The 27,449-nt window shown below is 36.2% G+C and overlaps 1 protein-coding gene across 1 annotated transcript in view; it reads left to right on the top strand.

The window, feature by feature from the left end:
• The first annotated feature begins 3,573 nt into the window (after nt 1-3,573).
• LOC107099178 (lymphoid-restricted membrane protein-like) overlaps nt 3,574-27,449 on the top strand; it is a 33,704-nt gene continuing 9,828 nt past the window's right edge. Inside the window, exons 1-25 of the mRNA XM_015397202.1 lie at nt 3,574-4,276; nt 6,311-6,427; nt 8,228-8,408; nt 9,183-9,244; nt 9,338-9,413; nt 9,532-9,690; nt 9,776-9,893; nt 10,104-10,154; nt 10,280-10,357; nt 10,530-10,586; nt 10,928-10,987; nt 11,429-11,493; nt 12,393-12,486; nt 13,964-14,104; nt 14,314-14,415; nt 15,616-15,767; nt 17,091-17,205; nt 18,002-18,275; nt 20,029-20,081; nt 21,363-21,462; nt 21,817-21,997; nt 24,204-24,276; nt 26,690-26,736; nt 26,810-26,898; nt 27,006-27,139. Coding sequence (XP_015252688.1) covers nt 3,610-4,276; nt 6,311-6,427; nt 8,228-8,408; nt 9,183-9,244; nt 9,338-9,413; nt 9,532-9,690; nt 9,776-9,893; nt 10,104-10,154; nt 10,280-10,357; nt 10,530-10,586; nt 10,928-10,987; nt 11,429-11,493; nt 12,393-12,486; nt 13,964-14,104; nt 14,314-14,415; nt 15,616-15,767; nt 17,091-17,205; nt 18,002-18,275; nt 20,029-20,081; nt 21,363-21,462; nt 21,817-21,997; nt 24,204-24,276; nt 26,690-26,736; nt 26,810-26,898; nt 27,006-27,139 — 3,246 coding nt within the window. The 5' untranslated portion in view covers nt 3,574-3,609. The remainder of the gene's footprint in view (nt 4,277-6,310; nt 6,428-8,227; nt 8,409-9,182; nt 9,245-9,337; nt 9,414-9,531; nt 9,691-9,775; nt 9,894-10,103; nt 10,155-10,279; nt 10,358-10,529; nt 10,587-10,927; nt 10,988-11,428; nt 11,494-12,392; nt 12,487-13,963; nt 14,105-14,313; nt 14,416-15,615; nt 15,768-17,090; nt 17,206-18,001; nt 18,276-20,028; nt 20,082-21,362; nt 21,463-21,816; nt 21,998-24,203; nt 24,277-26,689; nt 26,737-26,809; nt 26,899-27,005; nt 27,140-27,449) is intronic.

Genomic DNA, 27,449 nt, shown 5'->3' with positions numbered 1-27,449 from the left:
ACTTGACATTGTTGTGATGGTTACGTTTAGAAAGAAAAAAAATTCTGCCTACTCACTTTGACCTATTTCAATATAATTTAGTTGCATCATCACCTAAATACCTGACGTTGTCTGTAAGGTTGTAGAGAGGTTACAAGTTTAAGCTTAATCTACGTCAAGGATTAAGGACAAAATGTTGGAAACATACTGTAAAACAGTTACATCACATAGTAATTAACTAATTAAGAATTTAATTGCAGATGTTACAGTTATTACATTCATGCTGATTTTTGCATAGTTTCTGCCTTGGTCATTTAAAAGAAATACTGCTGTCATTTTTGCACACCCTAAAAATTTCCACAACTGTAGACTGATTATTTATTTTCCAGTTGCAGAGTATTTATATTGTAAAAACACTGTACCGTGTAGCATTTTATTTGTTTATTTTAGTAACTCTGTCACTTATCCTGTTATTTTTATACACTTTTTTTAAGGGCCACATTTGTGTGACCACATTTGCTATGATATTTTCCTGCTGTAACACCACAATTTCCCCATTGTGGGTCAATACAAGGATTTTTGATATTTGCTATTCTATTTTTCAGATAGTAAGTGTTGCTTTTGAAATTAATTTTGAAAAGTTTATTTATTTATTTTTCTTGTTTAAATATCTATAAGGTTGCCAATTCTGTGAAAATTAAATAAGGGGCACCTTTTGACCAGTCATTGTCTTCCACCTTACTGACTTTATGAATTTATTTGCTTTTTATGGTGTGTTATTTAATTTTGTAAACATTTTAATCCAATGTTAATTAAGTTAGATGTTCATATTTTTTTAAATGGGACATTTCCTTTTTTTTTCTTAGTTTGTTTGGCAGAAAACACCATAATTACCGTTTAAATATGCAAATTTCCTTGGGTGTAATGTCTAAGTCAAACCACAGGGAGGAGCTGTTGACTCATTTTCAGAACCAGGTTTTAGTTCCAGCTACCCTGAGCGCCGATGTACATGTGCGCGCTCACGACGTGTCTGTGAGGACAGTTTATCAAACATTTCATCGTTTCTTTGTGGATATTTGCGTGCACGAGACAACGAAGGTAATAAAATAAAGACGCATAAGGGGATATTTTAAGAAAAGGCGTGTTCTATGTTTCTATTTTCTATGTCTGGATAAAATTATTGAGAAAATTAGAAAAATAAGTTGAGACGTCAAATTTGCTCGAAGGACGAACGGTGGAAAAATTTATTTAGTAAGACGCTCGTCTTAAAGGTATGATATTTGATTTAAAAAAAAAAAAAAAGAAAAACGACTACAATAAAACAACAAAAAGAAAAAAAAATCCAAATATTTTAAGAGAAAGAATCCGGTCAGTTAATTAGCGGATTAAATGCGCACCTGTTCGGGATGGGGTGTCAGAGAACTTGCCAGGTTTGAGAAAACAAAAATGAATTCAATTTAACCTTTTTATTTTCTCTGTTTGTATCTCCTGCTTTTTTTTTTCTTCTCATCTCGGGTATGTATTTTTCAAACCTAACTTGGTCCTATCCAGGAAGCATTGCTGCTTAAAAAAGCAACAAAGAAAATAAAACAAACAAACAAACAAAACGTCTAGGATCAGATATTCAATGTGAAGATAATTTGTTGTACAAGTTTGTTTTTTTCCACATGTAGGTTACAAAACAGAGAAAACCAGAATTATACCAGGCTGAAAAAAATTAGTTGAAAGAAATAAGAAAGAAATTAGTTGCCTTTGACAAACATTAAAGCAGTTGGGTTTTTAAAGTACATTAAAGCTGGGAAAGTTTATTCTGGGCTGATCATTGATATAAATTCCACCACTGAGGAGAGAAATCTAGCCAACTATAAATATTAAAAATTAATGAATATGTATTAAAATAACTTTATACATTAAAATCAGAACCACGCTGAGTCTGGTTCTTCTGGAAGTTTCCTCCTGTTAAAAGGGAGTTTTTCCTCTCCACTGCCACCACAAGCATTCTTAGTGTGAGGGCTTGCCTTAGATAGAAAACAGAATCAATTTGACTGTATGATCTGGTTGAATTGTTTTGTGTTATTAATTGGCGCTATATTAATTAAACTGAATTCAATTAAAGTGTCAGGACGTGCATTGTGCAATTTCTCACTAGCCATGTGGTTTCTGAGGGGATATAACTGGTAATTCTGTGCTGTAGCTTTATTGCAACTTTTATCAAATGAATGAAATGTCTTCTGTTTACAATATTGATTATTTCTGGAAGGATAACTTTCCTTCTATAATTGATCAATCTTCAAAATGGTTAGTCTTGTATTTTTTTCTCCAATAAGCAGGTAAGTGAGACACTTTGCCATTGGAAAAAGACAATTTACATCTAAATTAAGGAAAAAATAATTGCATTGTCTTATTTTGAATTAATATTATCTAATTGTCTTACTTTAAGGGTAAAAATCATCATTCTATTGGCAGATTATCTTATTTTCCAGCCCAAAATAAGTGTAAATACACTTATTTTAAGAAATGTTTACTTATTTTCAGAACTTTTTGCAGTGATGTTCTGCAAACATCTTTTCGCTCTGTGCTTCAGAGAAGAAACGTTGGCTTCTTTTAAATGTCAAGGCAACAAACTTTAGCATGTTTTTCATTTTAGAAACTTTAACCTGATTATTTAATTTTTGCTTTTATGTTTACCAAACTTTAAATTCTGTTATTTTAACTTGAAATGCTGTTCTTTTGTTTTAAAGTAGAGATGAATGAGAAAGGCTAACAATATAATAACAAATATTTTAACTCCTGATTAAAAAACATATATATATATGTATATACATTGTATCTTACTGGAGGGTATTTATCATTTACATTTTTACCTAACCATCTTGTTTTAGGGGAAAATTCAGTATGAGTTTTGAACATTAAAACCTTTACCGTTGCTTCAAGTTGCAAATGCTGAGCTAGCTAACCACTAGGCCACTTTATGATGATTCCAGTTTCTCACCACTGGTAACTTAAGTATAGGTCAACTTTGAAGTCTATATTGTAATTGTACAGAGCGAGTGCTGAATTGAATTTATATTGTTAGAAGCTAACATTAAAAGAAAATTGAGTCTCTGACTCAAAGGCCAACTCCAAAAGTTGTTTTTCCTGCATTTCACAGCAAAAAACATGAAAGATTTTTCCACCTTTTGAAATAAATAACTCATAGTTATAAGTACTGGCAACTCATTTGATAAAATGCAATATCGCTACTACCCTGTTTTTCTGAACCATCGACCCAATGTTTAAACTTACCTAATTTCTGATTTTTACACAATTATTGTTCAACTCAAAAAAGGATTTTTTTTCAGTCTTCTGACATTTTTTCATCCACTGCATTTTTTTCCTGTGCTGTTTTTTTGATCATTCACAAACAATCCCATGCCTACCGCTCTAACTTCTGAGGTAAAATGTGGTTATATTAACTGAATGTAGAAGTTTAAGGCATATAAATATTTTTGCAAAGCATTGTGTGCATATTATCTAGTAAGCAGCTGCTTACCCTGATGGTTATGCATTTAAAAAATAGATATTTTCTTTTTCCATCCTGTCAGACCTCACTCTCTCCTCCAGTAAGGAAGTCAACGCTACCACTGGAACATGAGCAGAATGGACTGTTGCACACCACAGCCCTCACGTCGACACAACCCTGTGGACAGCATTTGCCGCAAGCTGCAAACCATTCAGTGGCGTGGTGACCGAGAGCCCAATTCGCCTTTCCAGATTCCCAAACTCTCTTCCAGCAGTTACGACAGCCCTCAGTCCGGACTCAGGCACAACCTGGAAGCCATCCTTAAAAAAGGAGCCTTCGTCAGAGACGAGGAGGAAAAGCTGAAAGCGATGGGGATGCCGAGCTCTGCAGCTTCCCACAGCAGTGGCCTTGGTTCCTACCACCCGCTCACTACTCCTGACTGCAATCGTTCAACCCCAGCTAATGTCACCTACACAATCACAAGCACTCTAGGAGAAAGACGAGGTGCTGATGGGAGTGATGTTAAACAATTTAAGGCATGGCAGAGGTATTGTTCAACACCTACGGGTCATTCTAGGGACTCCCCTTATTTTACATTCACACGCGGACCAAACTCCACACAGTCAGAGTGCAGCAGTCAGAGAGCGAGTCCTCCTCAATCCCGTACCTTCACCCCGGGTAACAGCACGCTCTCCTACAACGTCAACTTCTGCTCTGCAGATAGAACCAACTCTGCTGATTGTGAGCTGGCCTACCCTGCCCTGGTCGTGAAAAGACTTTCCATGGGAGAAGGAGGTAGGGTTGTTTTAGAATTGTGCTCATTTTTATTTTAGGTTTTTAATTTATTTTCATGGTTCAATATTTTTATTTTCCACAGTGTCTGTTGAACCTTTCAAAAATGTGTTTGCGTTAAAGAAAAAATATACTGTCACACAAAGAATTCAACTTTACTTGAACTTTTCATAAAACTGGAATGTTCGGAACAAAGCTGAACAACCAAATGTCAAACTAGAAAGGTTCTTCTTAGAGTAGGGTTGTCAAAAGTATCAATGCTCAAAAAAGTATCGATACTGAAACATTGTATCCGGATACGATACTCGTTTTTAAAAGTATCGATACAGTGCCACCACCAGTGGCACCTAAGCAGTCATTCATCTAAAGTGCAGAATAGAGGACAATGCACTTTCTGAAAACTGTGTGATTGAATAATTCTGTGCACTTTTCAGTTTCAGACTTTTTTTTGTAAGAGGTGCAGCTGCGGAGAACACTTAATTTTAATTTTATAAGTTTTTTATCAAGCTTGCTTAATATTGTGCACAGCATACAACCTCAAAATATTGTTCTTATTGTTTATTGTATTTATTTATTGTATTTTATTTATTAATGAAAATATTTCTGTAGAGTTTTGGAGTCTTTGTTTTTATCCTTGTTGTATCAAAAATGGTATCGAGTATCGAATATTTTCCTTAGTATCGGTATCGAGTTGAAAAGTTTAGTATCATGACAACCCTATCTTAGAGGCAACAGAGCAACAATTTTTATTCCTTTCAGGAAATATTTTCAGATGATTAGATGAATTTAACTGCATGTTTATACTGGAATAAAGTTATAGTGACTCAGCTATCAAGATAATGATTTGTAAATGCTTTTTATGCCCCACTCGACGTAACCAATCCAATCGCACTTTATTCATATAGCACTTAAAAAACCAACAGAGCCAAAGTGCTGCACAAAAGCTCAAAAATATTACATGCACTACAAATTAATTGGAATAATTTGAAGGGAAAAAAAGTAAAAACACTATAGAAAATAAGAAAAAGCATAAAATCAAACAGCAGCAAGTATATTAAACACCTAAGAGAAAAGATGAGACTTTAAATTCGACATAAAAATGGTCAAAGTGGACCGGCTATGGAGAAGACCCAGTCCCCTCTGAGCGTTTGCCTCATTCTAGGTACTGACTCATCAGCTGACCTATAAGAACAAAGTATGTAGGAGATCAGAGATGACGGACAACGGAAGAGGTCAGCATCTAGTGATACTTGGGTATACAAACCTCTCCTAAAAAGGTATTTTAGTCAAATGTCCACAAATTGTGGACATTTGACTAAGACTGTTGTAGTCTTAAGGTTCAGACGAACTATTGACTTATGCAAAAATGACTTTAACAACAAAAATAACCTTTTTTTTTGACTACAAGAAATCTAAAATATACATTAACGAAGGAAAGGAACAATTTCTGCCTCCCATTTTCTTTCTTCTGTGTCACCAAATTGAAGTTAGATTATTTTCATTGAGTGATAACTGCTGTGCATGTAAATAAATATAAAAACAAGGCGACGATTAGGGGCCGGGTTTGAAAACTGTAGCTTTTCACCTGTTGCTGTAAATTATTAAACTTGCGGGACTATTTTTTTTTTATTATTATTTTTTCTTTTATAAATTTGAGATGGAGACCTACGATGTGTAAATCTGCTTGAAGTATTTTTAATCTGATTTTTTTTTTTTACTTTAAAAAAAATGAAGCAAGCTCCAGCATTTAATTTAGCTAAGATTTCTGGGCCGCTCAAACTGTCTTTAAAGGATCTGCTTGCAGTTTGTATTTAGAAATAAATGTTTCTTTTTTTTTTCCTTTTTTTTGTCAAATTCAGAAGCAACTATTAGAACCTATTCATTTAATTAAACAAATAGTTTCTTTATCAACAGTTTCATTCCATTTCAACAGTTTATGTTTGGCTCCGATGCTGCTGGTTTTTACTGTGCCTGAAGGAAAATCATGTGCTTTCTGCATAATTCAGCACACTCTCTCTGCTATGTGTTGTATCCAAGCTTCCTCAGGTTCGTCGGTTAACTCGGAGAACAAAAGAAATATGGCAGAAATCAGCCTCATCTGTGAAGAGAATCTGCTCGATACCATATTTCATGCTTGTGACACCCAGCGCAGAGGTACGCCCACTCATGCTCCCAAATATACACTCATACAGTACATCTTTGCTAAGTCATGTTTCGCCCGGCACAACCAGAATACTATTAGATTAAAGTTATCTGTAGGTAATTCCTCTCAGTGCTGCACTAGGCCTACTATGTTTGCATACAGCCTTTCTTCAGTGTCTGATATAAGTGTCACACTAGCTGATTAGTGTTTCAGAAATCATTGATTTAGTGGGATTTTTATGTTTAACAATTTTCTAGTGAATGGTAGAAAGAAAAAGAAATTATTCAGTGAGAAAAAAAGACTTATGTAAGAGGAGAAAGGAGAGACCAATGCAACAGTACCTACCTTCAAGGTACACAGAAAACTATCCCTGAACCTTAAAGCTGGGTACATTGTGCTGTTTCTTCCTTAACACTGAGAAATAGCTCTGATCAGCAAAAATTAAAATAGTTCTATTCATAGTTTATCAGTATTATACATTGAAGTTCATGTCTCCAACTTGAAATAATAATAAATCCATTACCATGTTTTGTCTTTTAATATGTTTTAAAAAGATGTGATTTTTCATGACCTCATTTACTAACCAATGGCTGCCTTTAAAAAAAAAAGTCGAATTTCATTAATTTCATCGTCTCATCAACAGGAGAAATAATCAATTATAACTTTTTAAAAGTTTTTGCCATCAAGTTGATGCATAAGTAAGGTTTGATTTATTCCCTCTTAACTATTAATTCTAAAAGTTGTCTTTAACATGAAGTTTTATAATTGTATAGATTTAAAATCCAAATTAATGCAGGTGATCTGTCTGTAATTTTAGCCAGGGAGTAAACCCAGGCGGAATTTTTACCTCCTAAATATTTAGAGGTGTATAATCCTTAACCTGTAACTGTCATGAAAGTTGTTCATGTGATGTCGATATTTCTTTTAGGAAAGAAAAGGCCTAGCCTGAGGAATCCCTTATACACCAGCATCAAAATAATGTTTGTTACCTCTATGATAGCTGTTTTTTTCTTTCATCTGTAACAATACTGGGTACCAAAGCATACAGTTGTGCTTGTAAGTTTACATACCATCCCATTAACGAAAGTGATCAATTCACGACACTAATTCAAATAACATAAAACTGTGATAGATGTAAAAGTAAATACAAATGACTAAATAATTTAGTAAAATAAAGCATATATTTTTGATTCTTGTTAATAAATCTATAAAAAAAAACTGTCCCTGACAAATTAAAGTGCCTTGCTCATGAACAGGGAACCAGCAAACCTGTTGACAGGTGCAGAAGTCTGACTGATCATTTCCTGAACATTAAAAAAAACAATTGATTTCAGTGATTGCCTAAATGTGTTGCTCAACAGCAGTTTGGTTCAAGAGCTCCATCATTTTTGTTTACCTATTTTGTTTATCAATATATGTAAATATGTTTTTTTATAGATATTTAAAATCAATGCAATGATTTCTATTTTTTATTTATTATTACTTTTGTCCATTTCAAGTCTTCCGGCAGCTGGGTTTTTTTTCTGTCTTTAAAGGAATGGAATGTATATGGGCAGGAACAATGTCAATGCTGTGAAAATGAAAAGATCAGAGATGATAATTAGCTGTAAGAGACTGAAATGTTACAGATGTGTTTCCCAGCTTTCTCACACGTGATATCAGATTAACAGCCTTTGCTGAACTGCAATCATTAGACCTGAGTGTGTTGAAGCAGAGAAAAATCTAAAACATGCAGGGCAGTGTGCATGGGGACTAAGGTGGAGAAACACTAGTCTAAGATTGCTCTTCCCTAAATATGCTGATGCTTTTAGGTAAAGTGTATGTGTCTCATATCGTGGACTACCTGCGTCACACAACCAGTCGAAGCTCAGAAGACAGTGGTCTGGAGGAGCTTTGCAACATGCTGGACCCTGAACAGAAAGACGTGTCCATAGATCTGGATACCTACCACGCTGTGATGAGGGAGTGGATCGATGACTGCCGCAATAGCAGGTACTGGCAAATATTGGGTTTTAAGTTGTCTGTATCCATGTGATTGTTGGAAAGGTTCTATTTTCAACACCTTGATTGTTTCTTTTCCAGCCATATTTCTCTAGTGTTTATTATTCTCTCCGACAGGGATAGTTTGTAACTGACTCAATACTACAATGTTCCCAGATTATCTTCCTGCAAAAAAAAAAGGGCCGTGCAGAATCCCTAAACTTGGATACTTTGCTTCCATCTGCATAACCTTTGGAAACCTTGATGTCGTTCAGATGCAGCTTTATAAATGGAATTTAATGCTGCTGTATTTATTTATTTCTCTTTTTTCCTGGAAATTCCTTAATGCATTGCTTGTTCTTATTTTGAAATTGTTAATTAATAATTATTAATTCATTACCATGAAATAGTGGCATCAAACCCCTCCCTTATTCATAAATGTTTCCTCGATCGAAATCCATTAAGAAAAAAATCAAAAATGATCACAATTGCTAATGATAACAGTTTGATTGACAGCATCTGGTTGTTTCTTTCCTTTCCTTTTATATATATATATATATATATATATATATACACTTCGATATGTAAAATATGTGAAATTGTGTTAAACTGTGTTTCTCGTGGCCGTGGATGACTTCGATTATTGACCTTATTGTTTATGTGGTTTTGCAGATTAGATTATTTAGCCAAAGTATTTCACATATACTTAAACTCCTAATTGCAGTTCATTTTGGCATGCTTGAAACTGCTTACATTTTTGCAATATGATGTCTGTGTGTATTGCAGAGAAGGTACAGCAGAGAACAACAGCCAGGAAGACCTAATTAAATTCAAAGATGGTGCCTCTGGTAAATATTCAATAGCTGTTCACCTGATATGGACAAACATCATCTGGTAAAGACTTAGAGGACCCATTGGGTTAAAATGTGTTTTCTTTACAGCCAGAAGATCCATGTTGTTAAATATGACATCAGGCAGCTTAGAGGCTTTTGGTGGAGAGGCGTCTAGAATGGAATTGTAAGTCTAAGTACCATTAAAGTACCATCCTTTGACCTTTTAGTATTTTTCTACATGTCCAATTTAATGAAGGATAAAAAGTTATATTATGTATTAACATGTTTTTTTTCCATCTCAGTGAAACATCAGAGTTGGTCTATTGTGTTGCTGATCTCCAGATGAGCAACCAAAAGCTTCAGGAAGAGGTTCGAAAGCTGAAGCAGGTGGTGGAGAGCATGGAGGAGGGCAACCAGAAACTGGCAGAAGAAAATGAGGATCTACGCAATCAAGCCAGGGTGTAAGGTTCTTTTTAACGTTATCCTCAAATGCTGCTCTAGTGGCATCTTGAGGCAGAGTTCACTGACTCCACCCTGTATCGACAGTAACCAACAGCTTGCACAGAAAGAAAAGATGCTAAAAGAAGAGGTGGAGGAGATGAAGGCAACGCTGAGCTGTACAGAAGAAGGCAGAGCCCGTGCCTCCGCGCACAGCAAACATATGGTTAGTCATGGGTCATGTGACTTGAAGTGATATTTGATAGGATAGTTTGTTGGTACATCACTATCTCTTCTAAATTGCATTTTATAAATATTATGGCAAGATTTAAATTAATCAAACTTGAAACTCCCAAATATTTAGATTGACATAACTTTGAAATGCCTGAGCATGGTGTAGTAATCCAATATTTTTTATTTTTATTTTTTTTCCCAGGAGAGAGAAAATCAGAGCCTGATTACCAAGATTGCATCTCTTCAGGATGAGGTACTCATTACACCTTTGTCTATTTATTTAATGTATAACATCACCTTAAAAGGCATGATTATTGCAAATACAAATATGAATGGATATAAATATGTGTTAAAACGCCCCCCCCAATGGATTTGTAGAACTTTAAGATCACCATGGAGAATGATGAGCTTCAGAAGAAAATAAGGGAGCTGTGTGACATTAACACTGACCTTCAGGTATTTGCTCTCTGTCCAATATCTGTCTTTGTTTGCTGCATGCCTTATTCACCACCATCTATTCAGATCATTCAACCCTATTTTATGTTTGTCACAATTAGCATAAACTTTCAACTTTCATTTTTACATATTAAAATTGTCTTTGTTTTTTTTTTATTTTCCATTATTCAAGGTGCAAATTCATTCCTTTGATTCTGTCATCGGAGAAAAGGAGTCGGTTATAGTGGAGGTGAGAGGACTATGGTTTATGCCGTCATGCTTTATTTTTTACAGTAAAAATCTGTTGCAAAATAATAAGTATTGATATCTTTCAAATTGTGTTGAATTTCTACCCAAGCATCAATGTGGTGTACTTGTACATTAAAGGTCCCATATGATTCTACATTTGAAAATAAAAAGAATCTTTAATCCTCAATTTTTAAGCTTTTGTTTTTAAAAGAATTACAAAAATAAGTACCTATAATTTTCCCTTCCTCTACAGCATTTTTTTTTGTTTACCTAATATAATCCTAATAAAATAACCAATAGCAGTATGTGCATTTCAGCCTGTGTACCTTTTGCTTCCTACAGAAGAGCAAACAGCTGGATGAGCTGAAGGCAACGGTAGAGGAATACTCTGCCATCACAGAGGTCAGTGGGGTCACTTCTATCACTTTATGGTTTATATATAAATATGTAGAAACTTTTTTTTCTCCCTTTTTAAACTTTTTCTATCAAGTCAAAATAAGGAGATGATTTTCAAGTTGAAATCCATCACTAATTTACTATGTCAGTCTGAAGTGATGAAATTCACCCAGAATCATGCTTTTAGAGCATTTGTTGAATAAAGTTAGATTTTAATTGCTGATGTTAAACATTGTACTACTGTTGCTTTTAAAATATGACTTGCATCCAGTAAAGGATTCATCTGTAGCAATTTGTTGGTATAAATACACTAGTTGGTGAAAGAAAACAGCTGCTGCTTGTGATTTTAAACATTTCTTGTAGCCACAGATGCTTGCAAATAACTTATTCAATGAGTCATGGTAATTATATATCTTTTTTTTTTTTTTTTTTTTTTTTTTGGACCAGTGTCTGAGAAAAGATAAAAACAGGCTGGAGAGCCAGATGCAGATGATTCTTCCAGACCTTGCTGGGTAATTATTTTCAGAAAAAAAAATTCTTTTCTGGCACTTTTCTTTCAATTCAGTTTATTTATATAGCGCCAAATCACAACACATGTCATCTCAAGGCACTTTACAATTCAACCACATAATACAGTCAAATTGATTCAAAGTTTTCTATATAAGAAAAACCAGTTGTTTGCATTGACTCATTGTCTTGAAGGCAATCGCTCACATTAAGCATGCTGTAGTGACAGTGGTGAGGAAAAACTGCCTTTTAACAGGAAGAAAGCTCCAGCATAACTAGGCTCATTGTGAGCGGCCATCTGCTGAGGCCGACTGGGGTTCAAGGAAACAGAAGCAGAGATACAAAAAGAAACAGAGAGGCAACTGTAAAAGATGCACAGCCAGGCAGATGAGCCCCGAGTCAGCTCCCATGACAGAGGATGAAAAAGAGAACATCCAGCCAGTCACAGTAAGAGAAACAACTACACTGAAAACAGGAACAGGCCAGATAAAGCTACTATAAAAAAAAAAGCAGAGAGCATAATGTTAGAGATTGAACTAACAAATTGTACAGAGTGGTAGAATAGAGATGGAATGATGAAAAAGGGGTACCAATTGTCCTCCAGCAGTCTAAGCCTATAGCAGCATAACTATGGAGATGGCTCAGGATAACATGAGCCACTCTAACTATAAGCTTTATCAAAAAGGAAAGTTTTAAACCTACCCTTAAAAGTAGACAGGGTGTCTGCCTCACAGACTAAAACTGGTAGTTGGTTCCACAGGAGAGGAGCCTGATAACTAAAAGATCTGCCTTCCATTCTACTTTTAGAAATTCTAGGAACCACTAATAAAACTGCAGATCTTAAAAAGAAAATAGAAATGTTTTGTTTCACTGCCCTATGTCAATTATGTTTTTTGTCTCACAGGGCCAGTATGGCTTTGTCAGTGGCTTACAGATTAAACCAGAGCAGCCTAGGATCACTGCAAACGGAACTGGCTCTGGCACAGTCACCACTGGAGGTCAGCACCCCTCCACACACACTCTCACTCCCTCTTTCCTAGTTCTGATTATTTCATGCTTTATTTAACCCTTAACAACATCCTTTACAGGAGATAAACATCAGTTTCATTTACGTCATACTTACAGCTGGGATGTAATCATTATTGTTGGCCCGAAACAACTTTTGATTTCCGAAATGATGCCAATATTGCAGCTTTGAGAATTGACCAATGCTGATATTGACTCGATATTGGCATGAATCGTGCATGCTTTTATTCATTATTTTGTAGAATAGAATGTTAGGAAAGGCTTGATCAAGTGATATTAATAAACAGAGAATGGCAGTCAACAATGATAGGTGTGAGAACAACTTACCTGTGTATTATTAACCAATAGGTTACAGAAACTTTAAACAGAAGCAAAGGGTTACCATCAGAGCGCCATTTTTGGAGATTTTAGATGCCGATATCATCCAATGGTAGTTTTTTGGCTAATTTTGGACCAATTTCCGATTATTATTAACCGATTGGGACAGCCCTAATAATCATGTTCCTTTTAAGTAACCATTAAGAAAGAATTTAAAAACTTTTTGTAATTCAACCTGTTGCTCTTTATTTTTTGTTATATCAAGCAGAAATCAGGCTTCAGTTTCATATTTCTGACTTAATTCATTGTGATGTTTTATATGGAGACTTTATGATTTGGAAATGCATATTTCTCAATGTTTGCCTAAAAAACATATTGTCGACACCTTACATATTTTTTCCTTCTAAAATTGTGGAGATCTTCCAGTAAATCTTCCTTTCTTGCTTTTTCATCTCCATTTCTGCTGAGCTGTAGTCTCTCCACAGATTTATTATTATCATTTTTTTGTATTATCTGCTGTTTTCTCTGCAGTTTATAAAGATGCCCCACAATAGTGATCCACATATGTAACATGATATAAAACACTCATAATTTACATTTATGAAAATGTGAAAAAGATCGACGCTTATTTCTCTAAAACTAAACTTTCCTGAACATTTGTGTTGTTGATCCCTGAAAACACCACCAACTTATTTATTACTCTTTCTTTAAGAAGTTGGATTATAGCATAGATCCATCAATAAGGCTTAGTATTATGACTGCTTGCCCTGTAGTGTGTTGGCAGTATGATGAATAGATAATCAGTCTTTTATCAAACCTAGTCCTAATATGATGCCTTATGGGTCTAGTTTCTATAGATGGAAGAATATAGTCTATAGGTCATTAATCGAATTCTTAGCTTCTGTCCATAGTTAGTTTACAGCAGATGTTATTTCAGACCACATTTACTCTTAATTGCATTTAATTTATTCCATCCAATTTGTCGTTCTGATGAATTACAATTTAAAATGATTTAACTTGAGATTTGAATCAATCTTTGTTTGCATATGTCAATACTTTGTTTGGTGAAAATATAGCAGAGCCAAACTTTTATGCAGCAAATTGATCTAAGAATATTGCCATTTCTTCCAGGCTCCTCATGCAGCTGACTATCTGTCAACCACAATGACCTCACAGCTGGATGAGACTCTGGACAGAGAGGTGCTGCTGCTGCTGCAGGGACCGAACACTGAACACGTGGCTCTCGAGTTTAAAAGTCTCCTCAACAAGCTGGTAAACAAGTATGATTACATCTGAAAGCACTCCTCTACAGTCTGTTAAATATTGAATAAATACATTTACAAGAAGCAGATGAGGAACCACCTGACTGCCATCTAGAATCAGTGCTTGGAAATATTATCTTTAGGATTGTAACGTCATTACACCTATTTTTCTATCTTGAAAATATTTGTTTTTAATATTGCCTCTGTATCGTTTTCTAGAAGAGAGATTTCAAAGACGAAACCAGCTCCGTCTTGTCGGCAGTTCAAAACATGTTGGAGAACGGAAAGCAGCTAGATGATGGGACCCATGCTGGCCTTCAGGTCAGATCTTCTTCAGTTGCCTTAAAATCTAAACATTCCAGTTCCACCTTTATACCGTAGTGTGGCGCTGTATTGTTTGCGTAATCAGATTAATTCAATCTTCAATTAAAAAACCATTAAAGATATTTCTGATGTTGCTTTGATGTTCTGAACTTGGCTGTTTACTTTCAGACACTGAAAGCAATAAATGCAGGAATGGCAGCTGCTGGGGTCGAGTCTTAATGAGATCTAGGAAATGTTGAACAGATGCTAATGAGGTTGCCAAAACCACAAAGCATATGTTCCTAGACTAAGCAATCACTGTGTTTTCTTTCCAGCACCAAAACGCTTCATCAAATTTACTTCATATTGAAAAAAACAGCTGACTTTTTCCATTAAGGGATAGTAAATATAGTCCAGTTTTAACATTTCTGAATAGTAGACAATAACCCGTTTGAATCTTTGGCTACATCATTTGACGATTGAATCTAAGTAAAGGGGAAACAAAACACCATATTAAGCCTTTAAAAGAAACAACTTCATAATCCTGTGTTTTTATCCTACAAAAAGAGCTTACAGAAATGTGCACAGAAATAGACACATTAAAGTTTTAAACACCATATTTATTCACCAGTTATCTACTTTCTCAGTCTTGCTACCAGAACACTAAATAAGAAAACTTTATATGCAGCTAAACGGTGAAAGTTTAGATGGAAATACTTTTGCAGAAATCTTCCTGTTTTGCCTTAAAGTCTGCAGCAGGCTATTTTAATACCAAATATGAATCATAAAGTTCTGTGTTTCTAGCCTTCCTCTCCCTCGCATCATGCTGTTCGTTATCGCTGTATCTGCTCTCTCCTTCCCACACAGCATTTCTCCTCTCTAGAGATCGCACTTATATAACTGTGTAACAAGCCCCATCCAAGCAGCGCTGTTCAGTCAGTGTTGTACCATGATAACTACCCACTCCCCTCCTCCTTGCTGTTTTTTTTTTTTTTTTATCTCCTTCTGTGTTGTTGCCACACGGCATTTATTAGCCTTGTGCCGTCAAACAGTTAAAACCATGCCCAATCAGACAGAAAGCATCAGTGTACCTGAGCTGAAAGCTGTACAAGTTTCCTGCATGTTATGGTATTTCAGTATGATGGCGAAATGGACATAATCAGACTGTAGCATTCCACCCATGTCAGAGGACTGACCCTCTGCGTTTGATGCCCGTAGACGGTGCAGGCTGAGCTAGATGCCAGGAGGGCAGACTGGGCCGTCGGCTTGGACCAGCTGGCCCAGTACACAGACTCATTAGAAAAGGAGCTGATCAAAATGGCCGGTAACATGAGACGATCCCGCACTGATATTCTCCATCTTTCGGTCAGGTAAGTGCATTCTAGTCTGCACTGACTCTTTGCTTCTGAATGTAAGGCGAATTTGATGATGTTTTGGAAGAGAATGTGGGAGATTGAATAGGAGGTCAGCTTTTGGTGGGAAAAAAGGAGGCTTTACAACAAGCAAAAGATCTAATTGGTTGAATCTATTTCTTGTAGGCGGAGCTTGGATTTTCAACTTTTTTGTAAATGGCACTAAAAACTGATGGAGTATTTTGGGTCATTAACTATTAGTAACATAAATTAAAGTAAACAATTAAAATTTTATCAACTCTGCGTGAATTAATCTTTGAAATCTGACCAAGCCTATAATTGTCTCCAGGAGCTTACCTGAAAGTAATGTTTGTTTGAATTGAAGGAGGAAAAAATCCTTGCATTCGTGTTCTTGTCCAACTCTTCATGTGTTCTTATTTCTGACAAAACATCTGGCTGTCCATTAGCATCCTGTTGTTTTATGGTCCTCCTTTCTGTTTATCCATCCATCTCTTCCTTCATTTCTGTCCATACATTTAGTCTTTCCATCTATTCTTCCAGCTGCCCTCCTCCTGTCTGTTCGACCCTTGATTTAGTCGTCCTTTAGTCAATCTTCCTGACTGGTCTTCTGTCAGTGCATCTCTTGTCTATGTGAACCTCTGTTCATACACCATGTTTGCAGGAACCCTATTTAAGAACTGACCTACTGGATAAAAAATACCATTAAATCATGGTAGAGTTTTTCATCTGTTTTTGGGGAAAAAAAGATTCAGCAAAAATGATTGAGAAAAGTTTTTTTTTTTTTTTTTGCTTCTTTGTCTTGGCTGGTTGATCAGCTTAATTATCCTGAGGCAGCCCCATAAGGCTTGCTTCAATAGGTTCGAGCCATTCCTGGCTTTTACTCTGACTTTGTGTGTAAGAAAAAGAGAGAGAGTTTTGCCTTGTCCTGCAAGCATGTCTCTTTGACGGTGTATTTATGGAGACGGCCATCCCCTTCAGATGTATAAAAGGGCAAGGCCAGAGTGATATCAGAGCAGAGAGGGAGAGTGGATAGCCTGTCCAGGTAGGATTTATTGTTCGACTGAATTAGCTTCTCAGACAGTTATGGTTTAAGGATAATAAAGTCTGTAAACTGCAATATAAAAAAAAAACTCTGCCAGTGGAAGAACTGGCGCTGGTCACCCTGGGCAACGGAATGGGACACTGCATGGGCCTGCGGATTGGGTACCGTATGTTTATGTACATATGATGGTTATACCTGCTTTGTGAATTCAACACACCTGTATTGTGATTTTAAAAAAATGAGAGGATTTTTTTTTTTTTTTTTTTTTTTTGTCACAGGGTGCAGGAACAGGAGAACCAGAAACGACAGCTATCTGAGGAACTGGAGCAGCTAAAGATATCTCAAGACAGCAGAGAGGCCTCATGCCAAACACCTGCACCAGAGGAGGAGGAGGTCTGAGTGGAGGGGAAAGGGAGATTATTGTTCAATTTATATCTATATCAGCTATAAATGCAATATGTGTGCTAATGAAGGTTTGAACCCTGCAACAATTTGTTACCTAGATGTAGAGGGACATTCATTTCAGATGAGGGTTTGGTTTATAATTCAGTTTTTGATATTTTCAAAACCTAATCATTAACAGGAGGACAGTTATTGTTTTGTTTTTAGAGAGAGCAATGATGCAGGTTGTTGTGTACTCAGACAGCTGGAGCATCTGGCAGAGAAGAGCCGAGTGTGAGTTGGCGGGTAAAGTGGACATGTGCTCCCACATGCATGCAAAAAATTAATAAGGCCTTACACCTACGCACTTTTCACAACTCTGAATGCTGTATTTATGGATGCACAACTGTAACAGCAGCACTGCTGTTCTAATAGATTGACATGCAGGGAAAAGGTTATTGCAGATCTAGTTTCAAATAATTCTATTAACCCAGTGCTGATCTTTCTTTTTCTGGGGGGGACTATTTCCTAAAAGTAATGGCTTTTGATTAAGTTTTATTTTTTTAACTTGAAAGTTTTAGATTCATCCCTATAATATATAATCCCTATATTATATAATGTTCATCCCCTGTAACGCATTCAAATTTACAACCTCTCTATACATTTAGAGGTGCATTGGTCTGATCACTGGAATAGAACAAAGGGCAATGTTTGCATCGAGTTTTAACTCCAAAAATCTGTATTTTCATCAATGGGATCTGTCCTGTTTTTTTTATATTTTCTCTTTTCTGTACAATCCTTTTTTTAGCCTGAGTTGGACTGGGATGAGGAGTTTGCACTACAGGACTTCTTGAAAAATGAACTAGCAGAGAGGAACTGCTGGGTGCAGGATGGGAAAGGAGTCTGCAGTCTGGAAGAAAAAGGAGACAAATTAACAGAGAGAGTTGATCAGGAGGATGGGGAGGAGAGGTGGACGGTGGTGGAGCAAGCTGGAGAGGGTGAAGTGAGAGATACATCAACTCCTCTTTCCACTGTCCTCAGAGACCCTCAACCTGAGCAGAGCACAGATGCAGGAAGTTCAGGTAGGCAGAGGTATCAATAACATGTTTGAATGGCCCAATACATCTCTTAAATTTAAATTAGTGGATAAACAAGTATTTGTTTAATTTTTTTTTATGGAATATCAAAGCTCTTCTAAACCCCACTGACGGCAGAGATTGACAGTGGCCTCAGTCTTGGAGAGACAATCTATACCTGTAGAAAATCTTTATCTATTAAAATCAGTCATGAACTAAAACAAAAGTGCTGGTGCTTGATAAAGAGGGCTTTAAACAGCAGTGGAAACCAATAATTCTTCTATTGTTGCTCTCTGTCCTTTATAGTCCAGGGTTTTCCAGGTTTGCTGGTTCCATATTTTAACTCTAACGTAGAAATATGTGCCGTAAATTCAAGGAATACTTTTATAATCCTTGAATATTAATTCATACGTTGAACTAAAGTTGAATGTGACAAAGTTTAGAGTTTTAAATTATACATGTCTATGATCCTTGGCACTGGTATCTGACAGGTGTATCTGCTGGAGCGCGTTTACCGGTAAATAATCCATCTTATTAAATTCAGCTTTCTCTGATTGTCTACTAATGTATCTAACCTTTCTCTTTAAGCACTCCTCATTGTGAGTGCCCTCACAATCTGACTGTAGCTTGTTTCCTTAACAGGCCTCTGCTCTATGGTATGCAATCTGTTTTTACTCGCATCATCGATTATCCTAACCTAAAGCTAGTAGAATAAGCTGTGTTGTTTGAGCCAAATAAATATATACTTATCAAGAGAGACCACTGGACAATCAAAAGTCAAACAAATAAGTCTGACTCAAAATACATGCATTCTAAGATTAGAGCTACAGTATGTTGAGTAGTTCAAAATGTTTTGTTTTGAAAAATCAGGCTAAATTTAGATTTAATATGTACTGTATTCCACATTGCTATCCATAACTAATAATTTAATAAACAGATCTCTTATGGTTTTTTTTGTTTTTGTTTTTTGTTTTTTTTTATGATGCAATAAAGAAAACTTCTTTAATATGTGGAAGCTGCTAAAATTTAGTTTAACCTATAGCTTTATTAGGATATAAAATGCATGATTTTGCTTTTCAGTCAATTTGCTATTAATTTTAAATTAACCAATAATGGGTCCCATTCTTTGATTTGTTCTTCAGCAATATTCCAGTCCTTTGATTTTTTTTTTTTTTTTTTTTTTTCATATTGTTATGAGCCTCATCATGCTGTAATCATTTTTGGGACTTAAGTGCATCAAGATATAAACCCGCCTGCATATTCTTATTTTTCTTTCACAGTAGTGCATGTGATGGCAGGTTATACTTCAGTGGTCCATAGGGTCATGGGTTCCTCATACCTTCAGAGCACTAATGCAGCACACACACTTAACAGTATATGGATGCACACATTCTGTGGCCCCTGAAATAGACCCCTTCCTTCTATGGTAGTTGTAGCTCTGATCTTCTTAACTTTGTGCGAGAGAGACAAAGTGTATGTGAGTGTATCAACACATGCCAAAATTCTTGGCTTGGCTAAAGTTCCTTCTAAGGCCAGGTGTGCGAGCGGTCTGAGTCCGTGAAGTAAGCTTGGTAATCCCCATGCCTTTGCCTGCATGAGTGGCTGGCAGGCAGAGAAACAGATAAGAGCCAATCCTTCCATAATGCAACTTTTGACATTTAACCAAACAGCCCAGTTTGACCTCTGTAATACAGCTGATTTTTTTTCCAGCTTCCTTTTACTTCTAATTGTCAATTTCTTGTTGCTTTTATGGTTACAGAAACTGAAGCCTGCCCAGAATCAGACCCTGAGATCCATCCGCAACCTTTGCAGGTGAACTATCCTTAGCAGTTAAAGGAAATGTGCAAACACGGTGTGAGAAGTAACTAATAGTAGATGAGGGTAAAGCAGGTAATGAGTTTGTGTGCAGCTTTTAAACACTGAAGTGTTTTGTTTATGATGCAAAGCCTTCCTATAATATCTTTAAAAGCAACTTTTGTGGTTTTCCGTTAAAAGAATTGATATAACTTTATTTTTTTAATGTGATTCCTTGTTTATGAAAATGTGTTTGAAACTCGACAGTAATGAGTAATGTGTCCCGTCTGGCGAAAGCTGTTTTCACACCACTTACAGGTTTTCAGTCACACTTGCACGGTTTTGCAGTTAGATGCAGTGACACTTCCTGTTAATGTGTTAAAGGTGCAATTTGCTCATATTTTGGAACCAACTGAAATGTTTAAAGACACCTAAAATAATTTGGCTTGTGATGATTGACCAAATTAAGGTGTTTTTTTTTCACAAATAGGCAGAATTTCCTGGCTAGATCATCAAAAAAGTGACTAATAAGAAGCCCTTATGCTTGTGTTTCTGTAACCAAGCATCTTATTTCCTTTAGAAAACCAAAATCAAATAAATCAGTCCACCCCCATCTAATTAGTGATCCATATTTTGTGGATATATCAATTATACCTTAAAATTGATACCTGAAACATCAAAACATGTTCATTTTCAGACACAAATGATTTTTTTTCCATGTCATGATCCTCGGTTCTATTCATGCAACGTTTTTCTTCTCCTGTCATTTGCCAACCAAATGGTTCTTCACATATCATGATTCACTGCCTCTGCACTCAGGCATCAGGCTCCATATTTGTACTAAAGCTGTCTGATTCCTAATATAGCATGGCAATGATGAAACCTTTAGATCATACAGAGTTAAAAGGGAATGATTTGAAGCTAGACCGTATCTGAACTTGGATGTTTTGCTTTCTTCTCACTTGCTCAAGCGATTTCACACCTAAGCGGTTTATAAAAGTCAAATATATTGTTCTTGCATAATTCATGCTGTCAACTGTGTGCATTGAAGGTGATGTAAAACTAGTTAAGGCCCCTGCAAGCAATCCATCACTCATGTGCAGACTCTTTGTGCTGCCTGTCAATCAGTGGGATTCTGACTTACGCAATACTTTCTCATCTGACAAAGATTTCTTCCTGCTGACTGGTTCTCTGCCAGCTGTTGGCTGCGTGTTTAACGTGTTCTGCTAGTTTCATCTTCTTCTCCTATTCCTTTTTAAAACTGTTTATCATTTTTGTTTCGACATGCATGTTTTTCAGAAGGTGGCAGCAGCACCAATGAACGCCCACTCCCAAGCTGTCAGCATAAGACACCCAGAGGCGGTCGCTCACCCTGATGTGTCCCACTCAGAAAACAACAGTAAGACTTTCTCCTCCTCTTTGTTGCTGTTTCAGTCCTCTGCTTCAAATGTCAGCTAGACTGCAGCTGTTCTGCATATGTGTTGCTAACATTTAAAGCTCAACCAAAAGGCACGAGTCATTTCCTCTCTGTCATTATGCTATTTGTTCAGAGAAGAGAAAGCTCTTTTGAATCTGGTTAAATAATCTTTTTGATGGAGGATGTCATCTTTCGAACTTAAACCACATTGATCAAAGGTGATACTTCACCATTATGATGTAGTATATAATAGATTATAGCAATTGTCAATAACTCTGGAGAAAAAAACTTTAACATTAGTTTTATTTTGAAACGGTTTTGTTAATTTTGTCCCAGCAGGTGAAGAGATGAGTGAGGTTCCAGAGTTCAGCTGCAGCCGTCCACCTCAAACACTGAGATCACCGACTGAGCAGGATGATCACATCAAGCCTATTGACACGAGCATTGGAGAAGCAGATATCGATTCTGCAAGTAGTATTTCACCTGGACCAGATAAGAGTGTTCCCAAGACTGAGAGGTGAATAGATGTCATGGAGAGGAAATTTAGTCTTCCTTGCTATTTGTGGCTTTACCACTAGAGGGGCTCAAAGTGCTTTTGTTGTTTCTTCTTAAAATGTTCTTATTAAATATACAGAGATCAGGTTTTCATCCCTAAAGCCATGTTTTCAATGTTTCCCACATTTAGTACACCTGGTTTCAATTGTTGGCTAATTAACAGGCTTTCCTAAAGCAAAGATCTTTGTTTTAGCAAAGAAACATTTAAAACACGGCGTACATTGTGCCTTAAGAAGCAAAGTAAAAAAACACTCAAAGTAGCTTTATGAATGGTGAAAGGCAGAAGGAGATTCACAGGGATATTGGTATCCGTAGTGTTGAGGTGAATGTGAAGCTAATCCCATTTTGGGGTTTGGGGGAGATTCACAAGGCTTGGGTTGTCACTGAGTTTTTTAGAGATGTGTCGAGGACATGGGATGGAACCGCCACATTCTTTGTGTTAAAAGTTATAGTAGAGGATTTCACAAGGAAGACCCGTCCTCTCCACTTTAAAAAAAAAAAAAAAATGCACATGCACACTCTGTACCCGCTTCAGAGAGGGAACGCCTATTAAACGCGTGCAAGAGCATGCACGAGCCCATTTCTCCTCATGCACGCTCTGTTTAAAAGTTTCTGTTTGCATTGCTCATACAAGCTTACTTTCCAAAAGAAGATTTGTCAGACTCACCACAGGTAAGTGAAAATAGGGACGAGCACGTAGGACGGCCTTACATAAACATATCACCAGAATGATTGGCAATTAGGAGAACCACTTATTAAGATGATCCACCCAGAAAAAGAACATCCTCCTCTATACCTTTAATACATCCATTTAAAACATGTCATTTGAAGGTGCCTTCTTCTTCTTCTTCTCATGGGCTTTAATGAGATTTCATAATTATTGTTACCTTCCTCTGCCATGAAGAAGCTTTTAAAGCAACAGTTTTCCATAACATCTTAGTCCCAGTGCCTCCTTGCCACTCTCTGCTGATAAATCAAGTTGTTCTAAAGATGCTGACCAAAGTATTGAGTTGTTGCATCCACATGTGGTTGTACTGAATACAGTTTTAATAACATTGATTTAGTCTTTAAAACCTATGAGATGTTTTATTTTCAAAAATAAAGTGAAGCTAAAGGCACCAATTACAAAGCCTTAGTGTGGAAGGTGCTCTCTGTGACCCATATATGAAACAGTTTAACCTTTTTCTAAGCCGTTGACTTGTTTATTAGTCAGGCTATCTGCTCAGAGAGCCTTTCTGCAGCTTTCTTCCTGACCAATATCCCAATCCCAGGCTGGCAGCTGGAGTTTCAAATCAGCCTTACTTTTAGGGTGTGGCTTCGTTAGCTTTTCTTCCATGACTGCTCTTTCATTAAAAACATTTGCATGGTTATTTTTTCCATCTTGTTACTGAAAAAGGGAGTTTAAACTGCAGGAAGGTATGATAGGTTTTATTAACATTATGGCTTTTAAAACTGTGGTATTTTGAAACCATTAACCAGTAATAAAACACGTTTCATAGTCGATTGCAAAATGAGCTTCTTGTTTTTCTGTACATGTATTAATCTGCTCTGCATGTTACTGTGTCATAGAGGTAACAGGATTATCAAAGTTTAAAGCAGCACTAAAGCATCTTGTTCAGTCAGGAACTGTACCTTTGGTTGAATGTGTTGCTTCTAGTATTAGACTAGCAGATTAAAAAATAATGCTTTAGTTGGTGCTGTTAAGCAAATAAAAAAAGAAGCAGCTGTTTTTTTATTTGTTTTTGTTTTTTTTAAGTATTTAATTTGCTCTGAAGCACTAAAGCACTGAAGAAGATATCGCCATGCATCTTTCTACAGCATCTTATTGATTTTCTTCTGTCAACTTGTTTGTGAATTTCAAAAGCAAGTGAAGTTGGCATTTTACAGAGTTTCATAATTTCCCTATGACTTTGGCCTTATTTGCTAGTCAAATGGGTGTTTTTCTGTGTAGGAGGAGTTACTAGTTGAATTAGTATCTCTGTGGCCATGCTTTGCATAGACAAAGTCCACCTCCAAACAGACTAAAGCTCTCTCTGTCATTCTGCTGCAGCTCTATGATCAGATCTCTATTTTGCTGTGGTCTCATTTATGTATTGAAAATCAAAAATGCATGGTGCCTGAAACTTGACCTCTGACCTTTTGTCTTTATCCTGCATCGTGTTGTCCAGTGAGGCTCACAGGCAAGAAGAGGAGAAAGAAGACGCCGTAGATGCCAGCTTGGGAGACATGAATCGGCATAAGGTCAGTAACAGAGAGGAAGTATTTTAACACACAAGGGAATTCAGTTTCCTCTCCTCTTTTCAGCACCCTCTCTGCTGCTTCCCCTTCCTCTTTTTAACACAGTCTCTTTTTAATACTGTAAAAGGATGTTGTTAGGGCAAACTGGTAAACTGAGCTCGATTTAGGGCTTAAAGTTGTCCTGAGCTTGGCCAACATATTAGTCAATATGGCCACCAGTTCTACATGACGCTCTTTCTAAAAATGGGAAATATTAATCCCTGGCTTATTAAAGAGTTTTAAGTTTTTTTGTTTACAAATCTCAACTTTAAATTTAGTTTCATACTATGCAATGTTTTTAGGAAGGACAATCAAATGATTTTTGGTCAATATAAGTAACTTTAAAAGGATAAACTAAACATAAATATGCTTTTTTCCTTGACTAACAGATAATTTTCTTCTTGAAAATGTGTGTTTAATTAAGTCTTTCATTAGTTTATCCTTTCCTAACTTCTTCTGCTTTATTAAAACTATAGCTGTGCTTTATTAAAGACACAAAAATTGGGAATTTTTGTTCTTTAACTAGGTGAAATGGTTTGGCACACATTCTGTTTCATTTTTCTATGAGTTTGTATGTGCAGCACCTTAAAATATTTTTTGGAAAATTTATGCAAAATAAAAAGGCAGCATTGGGATTTAACATACTTGAAAAGTAATTGTGTTTAAAGATTTTGTTTTGAAGCCAATAGAAACACTGATTGATGATCCATAACTGGTGGACCAACATATTTCATGAAGTAACTTGAATGAAAATATCCCAATAATAAGTAAATGCAACATTTATTTATCCATTGGATGATTCCGATATCAAACTATTCAATTCTATAAAGCACAACTTAATAATTAAATGTTTTGTTGAATAATTAATTAAAACATTTCAAATGTTTAGATGTCCTTTAAAGATCATATATTGATTGAAAAATGTGAATATTGTTTATACTTTATATTAAAAAAGAAATATAGACTGAAATAAGTCTATGTTTCTTGGAATCTTGGGGGTTGCCAGTTGACTGGGTGTGTTTTTTGTTTTTGTTTTTGTCTGGGGGGGTCTTTCTGGGGGGTGACGGGTTGAATGCTGCAAAACAAGGAAACTTAAATAAGTACATTTTTCTTAACATAGTTGCATCTTTAATCGGGCAGGTAAGTGATCCTTCGTTAATGGAATAAGACTATTTACATGCATTTAACTGCATTGTCTCATTTTAATTGAATAACATCAAATTTTCTTATTTTAAGTGCTAAAATACTAACTGCATTTTTAAATCATCTTATTTACCACCTCAGAATAAGGAAAACACAATTATTTCACAGCAAAAACCTAAACAAAATGTAAGATTTCTTAAAATAAGTGTTATGATAGACTGCTATAGGTGATTTGAGTGAGTGGTCCATCCAACAAACAGCCAGTCACTCTCTGATTATTCAGAAACAACTGTCAGATTTTACCTAATTTCACCCAAATAGTGTTTTTTTTACGCTCTAATACAGACTTCTACCTGAGATCCTTCCTGCCAGCAGTCAACACTAGTGACCTTAACTTTCTGAAGAGGCTTTGGTAATATAAGTTACAATATCCAATTCCGTTTTTGGATTTGAAATATGTTTTTTAGTTTTAATATGTGAGGTTAAATGGGGGATTAGTAGAGTACTGAGCCAACTACAGTACCAACCTCTACACTGAAAAGACTGGAGTTTTGGTTTCTAAATAGCCGTACAGGCTGGAAACTTTTGTGTAAAAAATGTATTTGTTGTTTAAATGATATATGTGGCCAAGAGCTTAAATGTTAAACTTTAGTTGAAAATAAAACTAGAGTATTGTGAAATCAAAATTAACTTCATTTAAATAAATACAAATTAATAAACTATGTCAGCATTTATTTAGGTTAAATGGGTAACTTTGCAACTGATGCATTGAATTAATTGTGCAAAATCTCTTGGTTGTTTAAGGGGATTTTTTTTACACCAGGCCTTCCTATTTTTTATGCAGCGTCATTACAGATATGTAGTCTCATTACACAAGATGGTATTACACCGATCTGTGCTCTAACCTTGCTCCATTGTGAGTACGTGTTCACGCTGTTTTCAGGCAGTCCGCCTCCACCGCTTAGTATTATGCCTGCGTCAACTTGGTACCATTTCCAGCCAGAAATACACACACTTAGAAAGCTGCAGAGCTCTCTGTGTGCATGAGTTTCACATTATATAAGAAGTCAGCCCAATCTGTTTCCACACTCTGTAAAGCTTAGATGGTGTTCCCTGCCATGGGATATGTATGCTCTGCTCATTCTTTTATTGACAGATTATGTTTGACAAGAAAAGAAAAAGCTTTTGAAACACCATCCTCGTTCTTGTTTCCATTTTTTATTGATCCTTTCAGAGCTCAAGTTGTGACCCGTCGGCAGATAAATCAGCAACCGACGACAGGTACGTGGTTTTCTGTCACTATTTCATTGGGATTCAGATGTACGGTTACTGTGTGAATTGTGTTCTTTAGCAGCACAAGTGTGTTACCTGTGCTGGTGGAGGAGGAAGAGACTGTACAGGATAGTACGGCTGATGGGCCAACGCTTTCTACCAGTGTGGCAGGTACAGTAAAAGGGACAGAAACATCTGTTAAGAGCAGGTTAATGTTGGCATTTTGCTTACACCTTCTTACATCATCTATGATCCTGCTTCACTCGTGTCCTTTAAAGGGATGGACCAGGTCACTAGCAAAGGCCCAAATACCTCTGAGAGCAGCTCTCTTCTGTCAGAACTACAGGTTGCTCAGAACAGCCAGCCAAGAGGTGGAAATGGCAGCACAGCCCCTGATGCCATCAGTTTCCAGGTAATGGATGTTATAAAATAGGCTGCGCATGATTTGTTATATAGATTTAGATTGTATAGGTATACAGTACAGCAGCTAAAAACCATAACCCTACCACCACCATGTTTAGCTGATTCTATTATCATCTTTTCCTGAAATGCTGTTTGTTTTTAAATCAGAATGTTAATGATAAACACCTTCCAAAAGAAATTCAGCTTGGTTGTAGTGTTGGTCAGTAATTTTCAAAGTGCAGAGAAAGCCACTTTAGTTCAGGTTCTTATTGTTTAGTGATGAAAATGTATCTATTTTAAAGAATATGCAGATTTTTTGT

This window comes from Cyprinodon variegatus, unplaced genomic scaffold (genome assembly GCF_000732505.1).
Source record: "Cyprinodon variegatus isolate N-32 unplaced genomic scaffold, C_variegatus-1.0 Scaffold28, whole genome shotgun sequence".
Lineage (NCBI taxonomy): Eukaryota > Metazoa > Chordata > Actinopteri > Cyprinodontiformes > Cyprinodontidae > Cyprinodon > Cyprinodon variegatus.
This window is presented reverse-complemented; position numbering and strand designations above follow the sequence as displayed.